Genomic DNA, 14,583 nt, shown 5'->3' with positions numbered 1-14,583 from the left:
CCTTAAGTGTGTAGACCCTACGGGTTCGGGAGACAAGCAGACATGACCGAGATGACTCTCCGGTCAATAACCAACAGCGGGATCTGGATACCCATGATGGCTCCCACATGTTCCACGATGTTCTCATCGGATGAACCACGATGTCAAGGACTTAATCAATCCCGTATACAATTCCCTTTGTCTAGCGGTATGTTACTTGCCCGAGATTCGACGTATCCAATACCCAGTTCAATCTCGTTACCGGCAAGTCTCTTTACTCATTCCGTAACACATCATCCCGTGATCAACTCCTTGGTCACATTGCGCATATGATGATGTCCTACCGAGTGGGCCCAGAGATACCTCTCCGCTTACACGGAGTGACAAATCCCAGTCTCGATTCGTGCCAACCCAACAGACACTTTCGGAGATACTTGTAATGCACCTTTATAGTCACCCAGTTACGTTGTGACGTTTGATACACCCAAAGCATTCCTACGGTATCCGGGAGTTGCACAATCTCATGGTCTAAGGAAATGATACTTGACATTAGAAAAGCTATAGCATATGAACTACACGATCTAGTGCTATGCTTAGGATTGGGTCTTGTCCATCACATCATTCTCCTAATGATGTGATCCCGTTATCAACGACATCCAATGTCCATGGTTAGGAAACCGTAACCATCTATTGATCAATGAGCTAGTCAACTAGAGGCTTACTAGGGACATGGTGTTGTCTATGTATCCACACATGTATCTGAGTTTCCTATCAATACAATTATAGCATGGATAATAAACGATTATCATGAACAAGGAAATATAATAATAATCAATTTATTATTGCCTCTAGGGCATATTTCCAACAGACTCTTGGTCATCCGGCCCACAACATATCCCTTGAGCCCTTCGAAGCTGCACTTCAAGAACTCAAATCCACCGTTTGCATGCCCCACAGTGGGCGCCAACTGTCGTGGAATTGTCATGGCAGATGTCCTAGTGGAAGGACTTAATCATGGAGACATCGCAACTAGGAAGCTTAAAGTGGTTAAAACGGGACAAAGAACACGAGGGTTATACTGGTTCGGCTCCTTGCGATGAAGGTAAAAGCCTAATCCAGTTTGAGGTGGTATTGCTTATGTTTCGATTACTAGGGACCGAATCCGCTTGACCTAGCTTTCGATCTGATCTTTCTTGCCCTGAACCGCCGCCCGGGTTGTCCCTTTATATACAGAGGCTGCCCCCGGCCGGCTCAAAATCATTGATCGGCTCGGTCTCTAACTATTCCTGCCTTACAATGCAAGTTATGTACATACGGTGGTTTATCTCTACGGGCCTTGAGTCACCTTTGGGTCTTGGGCCCTTAATTAAACCGCCATCTTCCCAAGCTGTCTTGGGCTTCATGAATCGCCTTAGGTATAACCCGCCCCCTCCTGGGCGGGTCAAACCTAATAGTTATATCCCCAACAGTGAGGAAGTTTCCGGGCTCACATTAGTTAGATAGTGGGTGTACAATTTCTTCATTCTGGATCAAATCCTCGATCATAAATAAAAGTTTTGTTCATTATTTTTCATAATGCCATGATATGTTTATCTCTTTCTTTGAACAAATATATTCATCCTTGTATATTCATCAGAATTCTTCTGCAATATTCCCTTGCACTTAAACATGACGTAGCCTGTTTGACACAATGGTGCCCTTGTCTGGTTCTGCACGACTTATACCTTTTAACACAATGACCGATTATATATGGATAAGCCAGTATAGAAAACCACTAATCCACGGAAGCATATCTGGCATCAGTGGTACTAACGAGAGAAAAGAGAAATAACCCACCCACCCACCCAAGAAGCCGCGAGAACGTATCACAAGCTCGTGTGTTTGATCCATGGCACATCATCGAAACAATTGGATATGTTGTTGCAATTGGATATGTTGTTGTGGATGCACCGCAGTCTGATTTGAGGGGTATCTACATGCATGTATTAAGCATTCTCTTTGGTGCATGTGTTTGGGTCTACTGATGAGGCCGAGGTTATCCTCCTTTTTTTAAAAGTGTTTGGATCTACTATATCCCGTTCTAATATATATTCGAGCTTTGTCAAGTCCATATTATGATGGATAAAATGATTCTTCGTTTTATTGAAGAGAATTGTATGTCCGCTTGTTACCATGTTAAGTCATCCCTAGTATTGAACGTGTGTGTCCATTGAGAAAAGAACTCAACACTAGTACATTGCTGACTCAAAATCATGTAGCCAGCGAACGTGTGTAGTACATTTGAGAAGATGTCTGTATTTCATTAAATGCCAACAGCCAGCGACAGGACAATACATATTTAGCCATTAATTATTGATAATAAAGAAATGACATAAAATTTGACGAAATTGCATCCAATGTAACTAGATGACAACAGATTGATGAACTATCGTCCATTGTTTAATGCTTTCACTTGAACGGACCGCGAGGGGTTTGGAGCTCATCTTCTCAATACGGGAACGGGAAGTCGGCATTCGTCTCCAGCCCAGCAGGGATCTCAGGTGACGAAGGCATCCCCATCTCATCGTCAAACCCTGGCAGATGAGGAATCACCATCTGCATCTCCTCCATACCCATCCCCGCGGCGAACACCAGCGGTGGAGGCATCTCCTGCATATCCATCCCGGCGGTGACTGCCTGTGCCAGAGGCAGCTCCATCAACATCTGCTGCTACATATTTATCGCCATCAGCATCTGATGCTCCTGCTACTACCGAGCTCCAAAGTGAAGGAAATATGCCCTAGAGGCAATTATAAAGTTATTATTTATTTCCTTATATCATGATAAATGTTTATTATTCATGCTAGAATTGTATTAACCGGAAACATAATACATGTGTGAATACATAGACAAACAGAGTGTCACTAGTATGCCTCTACTTGACTAGCTCGTTAATCGAAGATGGTTATGTTTCCTAACCATGAACAAAAGAGTTGTTATTTGATTAACGGGATCACATCATTAGAAGAATGATGTGATTGACATGAGCCATTCCATTAGCTTAGCACCCGATCGTTTAGTATGTTGCTATTGCTTTCTTCATGACTTATACATGTTCCTATGACTATGAGATTATGCAACTCCCGTCTGCCGGAGGAATACTTTGTGTGCTACCAAACTTCACAACGTAACTGGGTGATTATAAAGGAGCTCTACAGGTGTGCTACCAAAGACTTGCCGGTAACGAGACTGAACTAGGTATTAAGATACCGACGATCGAATCTCGGGCAAGTAACATACCGATGACAAAGGGAACAACGTATGTTGTTATGCGGTCTGACCGATAAAGATCTTCGTAGAATATGTGGGAGCCAATATGAGCATCCAGGTTCCGCTATTGGTTATTGACTGGAGATGTGTCTCGGTCATGTCTACATTGTTCTCGAACCCGTAGGGTCCGCACGCTTAAGGTTTCGATGACAGTTATATTATGAGTTTATGAGTTTTGATGTACCGAAGGAGTTCGGAGTCCCGGATGAGATCGGGGACATGACGAGGAGTCTCGAAATGGTCGAGACGTAAAGATCGATATATTGGACGACTATATTCGGACATCGGAAAGGTCCCGAGTGATTCGGGTATTTTTCGGAGTACCGGAGAGTTACGGGAATACGTATTGGGCCTTATTGGGCCGTACGGGAAAGAAGAAAAAGGGCCTCAAGGGTGGCCGCACCCCTCCCCTTGGTCTGGTCCGAATTGGACTAGGGAAGGGGGGCGCCCCCTTCCTTCCTTCTCCTTTTCCCTTCCTCTTTTCCTATTCCATATGGGAGGTGGAATCCTACTAGGACTAGGGAGTCCTAGTAGGACTCCACACTTGGCGCGCCCCCTCCTAGGGCCGGCCTCCTCCTCCCTTACTCCTTTATATACGGGGGCAGGGGGCACCTCTAGACACACAAGTTGATCCTCGTGATCGTTTTCTTAGCCGTGTGCGGTGCCCCCCTCCAGCATAATCCTTGATAATATTGTAGCGGTGCTTAGGCGAAGCCCTGCGACGGTAGAACATCAAGATCGTCACCACGCCGTCGTGCTGACGAAACTCTTCCCCGACACTTTGCTGGATCGGAGTCCGGGGATCATCATCGAGCTGAACGTGTGCTAGAACTCGGAGGTGTCGTAGTTTCGGTGCTTGATTGGTCGGGCCGTGAAGACGTACGACTACATCAACCGCGTTGTTATAACGCTTCCGCTGTCGGTCTACGAGGGTACGTAGACAACACTCTCCCCTCTCGTTGCTATGCATCACGATGATCTTGCGTGTGCGTAGGAAATTTTTTGAAATTACTATGTTCCCCAACAGTGGCATCCTAGCCTCGGTTTTATGCGTTGATGTTGTGCACGAGTAGAACACAAGTGAATTGTGGGCGATATAAGTCATACTGCTTACCAGCATGTCATACATTGGTTCAGCGGTATTGTTGGATGATGCGGCCCGGACCGACATTACGCGTACGCTTACGCGAGACTGGTTCTACCGACGTGCTTTGCACACAGGTGGCTGGCGGGTGTCAGTTTCTCCAACTTTAGTTGAATCGAGTGTGGCTATGCCCGGTCCTTGCGAAGGTTAAAACAGCACCAACTTGACAAACTATCATTGTGGTTTTGATGCGTAGGTAAGTACGGTTCTTACTAAGCCCAGTAGCAGCCACGTAAAACTTGCAACAACAAAGTAGAGGACGTCTAACTTGTTTTTGCAGGGCATGTTGTGATATGATATGGTCAAGACGTGATGAGATATAAGTTGTTGTATGATATAATCATGTTTTGTTGAAGTTATCGGCAACTGGCAAAAGCCTTATGGTTGTCTCTCTATTGCATAAGATGCAGGCGCCCAATAATTGCTTTACTTTATCGCTATGCGATAGCAATAGTTGCAAGAGCAATTGTTGGCGAGACGACCACATGACGACACATTGATATAGATCAAGATGATGGAGATCATGGTGTCATGCCGGTAACGATAGAGATCATGACAGTACTTTGGAGATGGAGATCAAAGGCGCAAGATGATGATGGCCAGATCATGTCACATATTTTGTTTGCATATGATGTTTATCTTTTATACATCTTATTTTGCTTAGTTTGACGGTAGCATTTTAAGATGATCTCTCAATAATTATCAAGAAGTGTTCTCCCTGAGTATGCACCGTTGCGAAAGTTCTTCGTGCTGAGACACCACGTGATGATTGGGTGTGATAGGCTCTACGTTCAAATACAACGGGTGCAAAACAGTTGCACACGCGGAATACTCAGGTTAAACTTGACGAGCCTAACATATACAGATATGGCCTCGGAACACGGAGACCGAAAGGTCGAACGTGAATCATATAGTAGATATGATCAACATAGTGATGTTCACCATTGAAAACTACTCCATCTCACGTGATGATCGAACATGGTTTAGTTGATTTGGATCACGTGATCACTTACAGGATTAGAGGGATGTCTATCTAAGTGGGAGTTCTTAAGTAATATGATTAATTGAACTTTAATTTATCATGAACTTAGTCCTGGTAGTATTAGCATATCTATGTTGTAGATCAATAGCTCGCGTTGTTGCTTTCATATGTTTATTTTGATATGTTCCTAGAGAAAATTGTGTTGAAAGATGTTAGTGGCAATGATGCGGATTGGATCCGTGATCTGAGGTTTATCCTCATTCCTGCACAGAAGAATTATGTCCTTGATGCACCGCTAGGTGACAGACCTATTGCAGGAGCAGATGTAGACGTTATGAACGTTTGGCTAGCTCAATATGATGACTACTTGATAGTTTAGTGCACCATGCTTAACTGCTTAGAATCGGGACTTCAAAGATGTTTTGAACGTCATGGACCATATGAGATGTTCCAGGAGTTGAAGTTAATATTTCAAGCAAATACCCGAGTTGAGAGATATGAAGTCTCCAACAAGTTCTATAGCTAAAAGATGGAGGAGAATCGCTCAACTAGTGAGCATGTGCTCAGATTGTCTGGGTACTACAATTGCTTGAATCAAGTGGGAGTTAATCTTCCAGATAAAATAGTGATTGACAGAATTCTCTAGTCATCATCACCAAGTTAGTAGAACTTCGTGATGAACTATGATATGCAAGGGATAACGGAAACGATTCCCAAGCTCTTCATAATGCTGAAATTGACGAAGGTAGAAATCGAGAAAAACATCAAGTGTTGATGGTTGACAAGATCACTAGTTTCAAGAAAAGGGCAAAGGGAAGAAAGGGGAACTCCATGAAGAACAGCAAGCAAGTTGCTGCTCAAGTGAAAAACCCAAGTCTGGACCTAAGCCTGACACTGAGTGCTTCTACTGCAAAGGGACTGGTCACCGTAAGCGGAACTATCCCAAGTGATTGCCGGATAAGAAGGATGGCAAAGTGAACATAAGTATATTTGATATACATGTTATTGATGTGTACTTTACTAGTGTTTATAGCAACCCCTCGGTATTTGATACTAGTTCAGTTGCTAAGATTAGTAAATCGAAACGGGAGTTGCAGAATAAACAGAGACTAGTTAAGGGTGAAGTGACGATGTGTGTTGGAAGTGCTTCCAAGATTGATATGATCATCATCGCACACTCCCTATACTTTTGCGATTAGTGTTGAACCTAAATAAGTATTATTTGGTGTTTGCGTTGAGCATGAATGTGATTTGATCATGTTTATTGCAATATAGTTATTCATTTAAGTAAGAGAATAAACTGTTGTTCTGTTTACATGAATAAAACCTTATATGGTTACACACCCAATGAAAATGGTTCGTTGGATCTTGATCATAGTGATACACATATTCATAATATTGAAACCAAAAGATGCAAAGTTAATAATGATGGCGCAATTTATTTGTGGCACTGCCGTTTAGGTCATATTGGTGTAAAGCGCATGAAGAAAATCCATACTGATGGGCTTTTGGAATCACTTGATTATGAATCAGTTGATGCTTGCGAACCATGCCTCATGGGCAAGATGACTAAGACTCCGTCCTCCAGTACAATGGAGCGAGCAACAGATTTGTTGGAAATCATACATACTGATATATGTGGTCCGATGAATATTGAGGCTCGTGGCAGGTATCATTATTTTCTGATCTTCACAGATGATTTGAGCAGATATGAGTATATCTACTTGATGAAACACAAGTCTGAAACATTTGAAAAGTTCAAAGAATTTCAGAGTGAAGTGGAGAATCATCGTAACAAAAATGAAAGTTTCTACAATATGATCGCAGAAGTAAAATATTTGAGTTACGAGTTTGGCCTTTAGTTAAAAACAATGTGAAATAGTTTCACTACTCACGCCACCTGGAACACCACAGCATAATGGTGTGTCCGAACGTCATAACCGTACTTTATTAGATATGGTGCGATCTATGACGTCTCTTACCGATCTACCAATATCGTTTTGGGGTTATGCATTAAAGACAGCTGCATTCACGTTTAAAAGGGCACCATCTAAGTCACCATCTAAGTCCGTTGAGACGACACAATCTGAACTGTGGTTTGGCAAGAAACCAAAGTTGTCGTTTCTTAAAGTTTGAGGTTGCAATGCTTATGTGAAAATGTTTCAACCTGATAAGCTCAAACCCAAATCGGAGAAGTGCGTCTTCATAGGATACCCAAAAGAAATTGTTGGGTACACCTTCTATCACAGATCCGAAGGCAAGATATTCTTTGCTGAGAATGGATCCTTTCTAGAGAAGGAGTTTCTCTCGAAAGAAGTGAGTGGGAGGGAAGTAGAACTTGATGAGGTAACTGTACCTGCTCCCTTATTGGAAAGTAGTTCATCACAGAAATATGTTCCTGTGACTACTAGACCGATTAGTGAGGAAGCTAATGATGATGATCATGTAACTTCAGATCAAGTTACTACCGAACCTCATAGGTAAACCAGAGTGAGATCCGCACCAGAGTGGTACGGTAATCCAGTTCTGGAGGTCATGTTACTTGACCATGACGAGCCTACGAATTATGAGGAAGCGATGATGAGCCCAGATTCCGCGAAATGGCTTGAGGCCATGAAATCTGAGATGAGATCCATGTATGAGAACAAAGTATGGACTTTGATTGACTTGCCCAATGATCGGCGAGCCATTGAGATTAAATGGATCTTCAAGAGGAAGACGGACGCTGATAGTAGTGTTACTATCTACAAAGCTAGAATTGTCACAAAAAGGTTTTCGACAAGTTCAAGGTGTTGACTACGATGAGAGTTTCTCACTCGTATCTATGCTTAAGTCTGTCTGAATCATGTTAGCAATTACCGCACTTTATGAAATCGAGCAAATGGATGTCAAAACTGCATTCTTGAATGGATTTCTGGAAGAAGAGTTGTATATGATGCAGCCGGAAGGTTTTGTCGATCCAAAAGGAGCTAACAAAGTGTGCAAGCTCCAGCGATCCATTTATGGACTGGTGCAAGCCTCTCGGAGTTGGAATAAACACTTTGATAGTATGATCAAAGCATATAGTTTTATACAGACTTGCTGTGAAGCCTGTATTTACAAGAAAGTGAGTGGGAGCACTACAACATTTCTGATAAGTATATGTGAATGACATATTGTTGATCGGAAATAATCTAGAATTATTCTGCAAAGCATAAAGGAGTATTTTGAAAGAAGTTATTCAAAGAAAGACCTCGGTGAAGCTGCTTACATATTAAGCATCAAGATCTATAGAGATAGATCAAGACGCTTGATAAGTTTTTTCAATGAGTACATACCTTGACAATATTTTGAAGTAGTTCAAAAATGGAACAGTCAAAGAAAGAGTTCTTGGCTGTGTTACAAGGTGTGAAATTGAGTAAGACTCAAAGCCCGACCACAGCAGAAGATAGAAAGAGAATGAAAGTCATTCCCTATGCCTCAGCCATAGGTTCTATAAAGTATGCCATGCTGTGTACCAGATCTATTGTATACCCTACACTGTGTTAAGCAAGGGAGTACAATAGTGATCTAAGAGTAGATTACTGGACAGCGGTCAAAATTATCCTTAGTGGAATAAGGAAATATTTCTCAATTATGGAGGTGACAAAAGGTTTGTCGTAAAAAGTTACGTCGATGCAAGTTTTGACACAGATCTGGATGACTCTAAGTCTCGATCTAGATACATATTGAAAGTGGGAGCAATTAGCTAGAGTAGCTCCGTGCAGAGCATTGTAGACATAGAATTCGCAAAATACTTACGGATCTGTATGTGACAGACCCGTTGACTAATATTATCTCACAAGCAAAACATGATCACACCTTAGTACTCTTTCGGTGTTAATCACATAAACGATGTGAACTAGATTATTGACTCTAGTGCAAGTGGGAGACTGAAGGAAATATGCCCTAGAGGCAATAATAAAGTTATTATTTATTTCCTTATATCATGATAAATTATTATTCATGCTAGAATTGTATTAACCGGAAACATAATACATGTGTGAATACATAGACAAACAGAGTGTCAGTAGTACGCCTCTACTTGACTAGCTCATTAATCGAAGATGGTTATGTCTCCTAACCATGAACAAAAGAGTTGTTATTTGATTAACGGGATCACATCATTAGAAGAATGATGTGATTGATATGACTCATTCCATTAGCTTAGCACCCGATCGTTTAGTATGTTGCTATTGCTTTCTTCATGACTTATACATGTTCCTATGACTATGAGATTATGCAACTCCCGTTTGCCGGAGGAACACTTTGTGTGCTACCAAACGTCACAACGTAACTGGGTGATTATAAAGGAGCTCTACAGGTGTCTCCAAAGGTACATGTTGGGTTGGTGTATTTTGAGATTAGGATTTGTCACTCCGATTGTCGGAGAGGTATCTCTGGGCCCTCTCGGTAATGCACATCACATAAGCCTTGCAAGCATTGCAACTAATGAGTTAATTGTGAGATGATGTATTATGGAACGAGTAAAGAGACTTGCCGGTAACGAGATTGAACTAGGTATTAAGATACCGACGATCGAATCTCGGGCAAGTAACATACCGATGACAAAGGGAACAACGTATGTTGTTATGCGGTCTGACCGATAAAGATCTTCGTAGAATATGTGGGAGCCAATATGAGCATCCAGGTTCCGCTATTGGTTATTGACTGGAGACGTGTCTCGGTCATGTCTACATTGTTCTCAAACCCGTAGGGTCCGCACGCTTAAGGTTTCGATGACAGTTATATTATGAGTTTATGAGTTTTGATGTACCGAAGGAGTTCGGAGTCCTGGATGAGACCCGGGACATGACGAGGAGTCTCGAAATGGTCGAGACGTAAAGATCGATATATTGGACGACTATATTCGGAAATCGGAAAGGTTCCGAGTGATTCGGGTATTTTTCGGAGTACCGGAGAGTTGTGGGAATACGTATTGGGCCTTATTGGGCCATACGGGAAAGAAGAAAAAGGGCCTCAAGGGTGGCCGCACCCATCCCCTTGGTCTGGTCCGAATTGGACTAGGGAAGGGGGGCGCCCCCTTCCTTCCTTCTCCTTTTCCCTTCCTCTTTTCCTATTCCATATGGGAGGTGGAATCCTACTAGGACTAGGGAGTCCTAGTAGGACTCCACACTTGGCGCGCCCCCTCCTAGGGCCGAACTCCTCCTCCCTTACTCCTTTATATACGGGGGCAGGGGGCACCTCTAGACACACAAGTTGATCCTCGTGATCGTTTTCTTAGCCATGTGCGGTGCCCCCCTCCACCATAATCCTCGATAATATTGTAGCGGTGCTTAGGCGAAGCCCTACGACGGTAGAACATCAAAATCGTCACCACGCCGTCGTGCTGACGGAACTCTTCCCCGACACTTTGCTGGATCGGAGTCCGGGGATCATCATCGAGCTGAACGTGCGTTAGAACTCGGAGGTGCCGTAGTTTCGGTGCTTGATCGGTCGGGCCGTGAAGACGTACGACTACATCAACCGCGTTGTTATAACGCTTCCACTGTCGGTCTACGAGGGTACGTAGACAACACTCTCCACTCTCGTTGCTATGCATCACCATGATCTTGCTTGTGCGTAGGAACTTTTTTGAAATTACTACGTTCCCCAACACAAAGTACTGCCACCGAAGAGCTGGAGCGGCAGCGGCGGGGCCACCTCCTTCATGCGGCTCACGTCCACGCGCAAGAGAACCTGGTTGGCGCGTTCGGAGACGATGTCCTTCACCTGCATCAGCACGGCAAAGAAGGCCACCATGTCCTCGTCCCCCATGTCGCGCACATTCGGGTCAACCCAAGCCGCTATCGGCTCCCCCGCGTCATGCTCATTCGCGGTGACCTCCTCGCGCTCGGTCCGCTTCTTCACCTCGGATAGGTCCGTGCGCATCTCGTCGAACTCCTGGTGCCGCTTCTCCATCTTCTGATCATCACTGGCAGCACCCTCCTCCCTCGCGCCAGCCCCGGCACCCTTCCCCACCAGGAAGCGTTCCACGACGGTGTCGACAGAGGGGTGGCCGAAGGAGAAGGCATTGCCACCGGGCGAGAAGGTGAGAGCGGCCACCTGGGTGCCGGTCAGGACCGCTAGATCGCTCGCCTTGCTGAAGAACCCCACGCAGCCCTTGGAGAAGCAGACGTGCGTGGCATCGTCCTGCTCGATCCGGCGGATGACGGTCTTCTTCCGGCCGCTTTCACCCCCCCGTTGGACGCTGCCATTACTTTCTCGCTCTATGGCTAAGGTGCTGCAATTGTTCAGATCTTACAATTTTTTCGTGCTTAAGTTCATGACTTTTTAGTTGTTCAGAGGCATGTTTTTCATGCACGAGTTCATGATTTTTAGCTGTTCTGGTCTTGCTTTCTTTAATGCCCAGGTTTATGATTTTTAGTTGGTCATATCTTGCAATTTTTTCATGCTTAAGTTTATGTTTTTTAGTTGTTCAGATATAGCAATTTTTAGTTGGTGCATGTTGTCATCCTTTGACCCATGAGTTTTAATGTACACAGCTCAGTGAATACCGAATTGAATCCCATGGCCTATCACGACTTTTAATGTATGTAGCTCAGTGAAGCGATTCTCACCGGCCGCTTGCTATATAAACCCACCGACACCGAGACGTAGTTACACACACTCTTCCTCCCTTGCTGTGAGCGAGGGAAGAAGAAGAACGTCATCTCCCGGACCGAGCAGGAGGATGCCCGTCACGTCTGCTTCTCCAATAGCTGCCCCGGGTTCTTTATTTTGAAAGCGCCGTAAAATCTGGCTAGCAAGGCATATCGTGTGAGCCGGATTGCATGCGTGCCCCGAACACCCCAGAACAGTGGGTAGTGTAGAGAGGTTTATAGGAGAAATGTTCGCAACATATAAAATGTTTTCCCACACAATTTTATAAAAATGTTTGTAACATATGAAGAAAATCTTTGTGTAATTTTAATTAATGTTCAAAACACTTAAAAATTCTCTCACATTTTCTAAATTGTTCAAGACATTTTTGAAAAAAATCAACAACTTTATGAGTTATGTTCACCTTGTATTTACAAAATGTTCAGCATGACTTAGACTGGGTGTTGATCTTATCTTCTTGTCAATACAAGAAGCGGGCGTTCGGCTCAAGCGCCTGCTACAGCATCTCCATCCCGGCGGGAAATTCCGGTGGAGGCGGTGGTACAGACATAAACAAGTGCCGTATCTACATCTCCGTCCCAGTGTTGAACCCTAACGGCTGAGGAATGTCCATCTGTACCATATCTATCGCAGTGGCCAACCCCGCTAGCGGAGGCATTTTCTACATATCAACTAAATTCCCACGACTAGAAGCCATTGATTAATTATTACTATGATAAGGAGACAACCTAATTATTGAGGAAAGGTTTCATCCAGATCGAGGTAGATGCATTGTAATATATAACATAAGATTGATGGGATGACTTAGAAGATGCATATGTTACCGATTGACAATAAATTCACGAATTTAGTGTCCATGCATGCACTGGATGGTTTTGTGTTTGAAAGCGGAGCATGCATCGAGAGTTCATTAAGAGCTTATCTCTGTGGGCCCTAGCCTTTATAATTTCAATACTCTTGGACCATCACAGTTAATTCTTTACGACCCTCCAAGTAATAGCTCATGAAGCTTCATTTGCCAAGTGTTAATTACATTTATGCTAAAAAGTGTTAATTACATTTTTCTAAAAATGTGTTAAACGATATTAGTACCAAGTAGCAGGGTTACCTGCTTAGTTGCGCGGCTAGATGTAACACATATTGCTATATATAATATTATGTAGCCCTCGTGATTTTGGTCTGGAAGTTAACTATCATCAATAGTCTAGCAAATTAAATGGACATTTTGTTGAAACATGGTGAAACTTACTAAGGTCATGCAAATGCAAGAAATAAGTGAATAAAGTAGGAGATTATACATCATGTTTGTTTTCCTCTCAAAGTACTATATCATGTTGCATTCCATTGGAAATTCCCACAGGCCTAATATGACTATACATTTGTTTTGAACAACACCAAGAAATTCTATCATAGGACTTCTCTCCTCTAACCCTACTTTTCAATGTTCAAGAAGGGATTATTAAAAAAAACCACTAGATAAAATTGGTGTTTTGGATCGATGTGGAATCCATTGGTTTTCATATGTTTTACCCACTTTTCCTCTTCGATTGGCCCTCATCCATATGTTTCTCTATCTTCGGATCAATCATTTTTTAAGAAATTGCTTATAAATATTGTTAACTCATTGATGAATCAAGTGACATCTTAATTAGCCCAGGTTGTATTACAACTGTCTAATTGATTTATATTGTATTATCATCATATCCTCATCTTAATTACTATGATTGTCTTTGTCAGAGTATCACTCGATCTGATGCAATTCTAGCTTTCTATTATTGAAATTTCTTGAGACATTATTTTTCACTCCCAAAAAGATCATAGATTGTAGTTATTTTCATTGCCTTTTTATTGCCGAAAACATTTTTGCTACAATATTCTTTGTTGGTCAGTCACAACCTAGCTTGTTCTTTCACCTCATATGCATGTTGTCACCTCTAACGCGCTCTTTTATGGGAGTGATATTATCAGTGAGGAAGTTTCCAGCCTCACATTAGTTAGATAGTGGGTGCACAATTTCTTAATTTTGGATCAAATCCTCGATCATAAATAAGAATTTTGTTCATCATTTTTCATAATGCCATGATATGGTTATCTCTTTCTTTCAACAAATATATTCATCCTTGTATATTCATCAGAATTCTTCTGCAATATTCCCTTGCCCTTAAACATGATGTAGTCGGTTTGACACAATGGTTCCCTTGTCTGGTTCTGCACGACTTATACCTTTTAACAGAATGACCGATTATATATTGGCAAGCCAGTATAGAAAACCATTGATCCGCGGAAGCATATCTGGCATCAGCGGTACTGACGAGAGAAAAGAGAAATAACCCACCTACCCACCCAAGACGCCGCGAGAACGTATCACAAGCTCGTGTGTTTGATCCATGACACATCATTGAAACAATTGGATATGTTGTTGTGGATGCACCGCAGTCTCATTTGAGGGGTATCTACAGGCATTTATTAAGCATTCTCTTTGGTGCATGTGTTTGGGTCTGCTGATGTAGAGGCCGAAGGTTATCCT

General features: G+C 42.8%; 1 protein-coding gene across 1 annotated transcript; it reads right to left on the bottom strand.

Annotated features, from left to right (window-relative positions):
- Window positions 1-2,466: 2,466 nt before the first annotated feature.
- Window positions 2,467-12,567, bottom strand: LOC125547402 (uncharacterized). Its single transcript, XM_087516354.1, has 3 exons — window positions 12,557-12,567; window positions 11,097-11,676; window positions 2,467-2,688 (listed from the first exon to the last, which is right to left on the bottom strand). The coding sequence occupies exons 1-3, from the start codon at window positions 12,565-12,567 to the stop codon at window positions 2,467-2,469; spliced, it is 813 nt and encodes a 270-aa protein (XP_087372480.1).
- Between the last annotated feature and the right edge of the window lie 2,016 nt (window positions 12,568-14,583).

The sequence above is a fragment of the Triticum urartu genome, chromosome 3A (genome assembly GCF_056163025.1).
Source record: "Triticum urartu cultivar PI428250 chromosome 3A, HENAU_Tu73, whole genome shotgun sequence".
Lineage (NCBI taxonomy): Eukaryota > Viridiplantae > Streptophyta > Magnoliopsida > Poales > Poaceae > Triticum > Triticum urartu.
The sequence above is the reverse complement of the archived record's forward strand: the minus strand, read 5'-3'. Positions and strand labels throughout refer to the sequence as shown.

Bases quoted from the DNA above. Each gene is read 5' to 3' on its own strand.
- LOC125547402 (XM_087516354.1), bottom strand. The intron at 2,689-11,096 runs GTGGCCCCGCCG...ATAAATATGTAG, and splicing joins ACGTGAGCCGCATGAAGGAG to CAGCAGATGTTGATGGAGCT.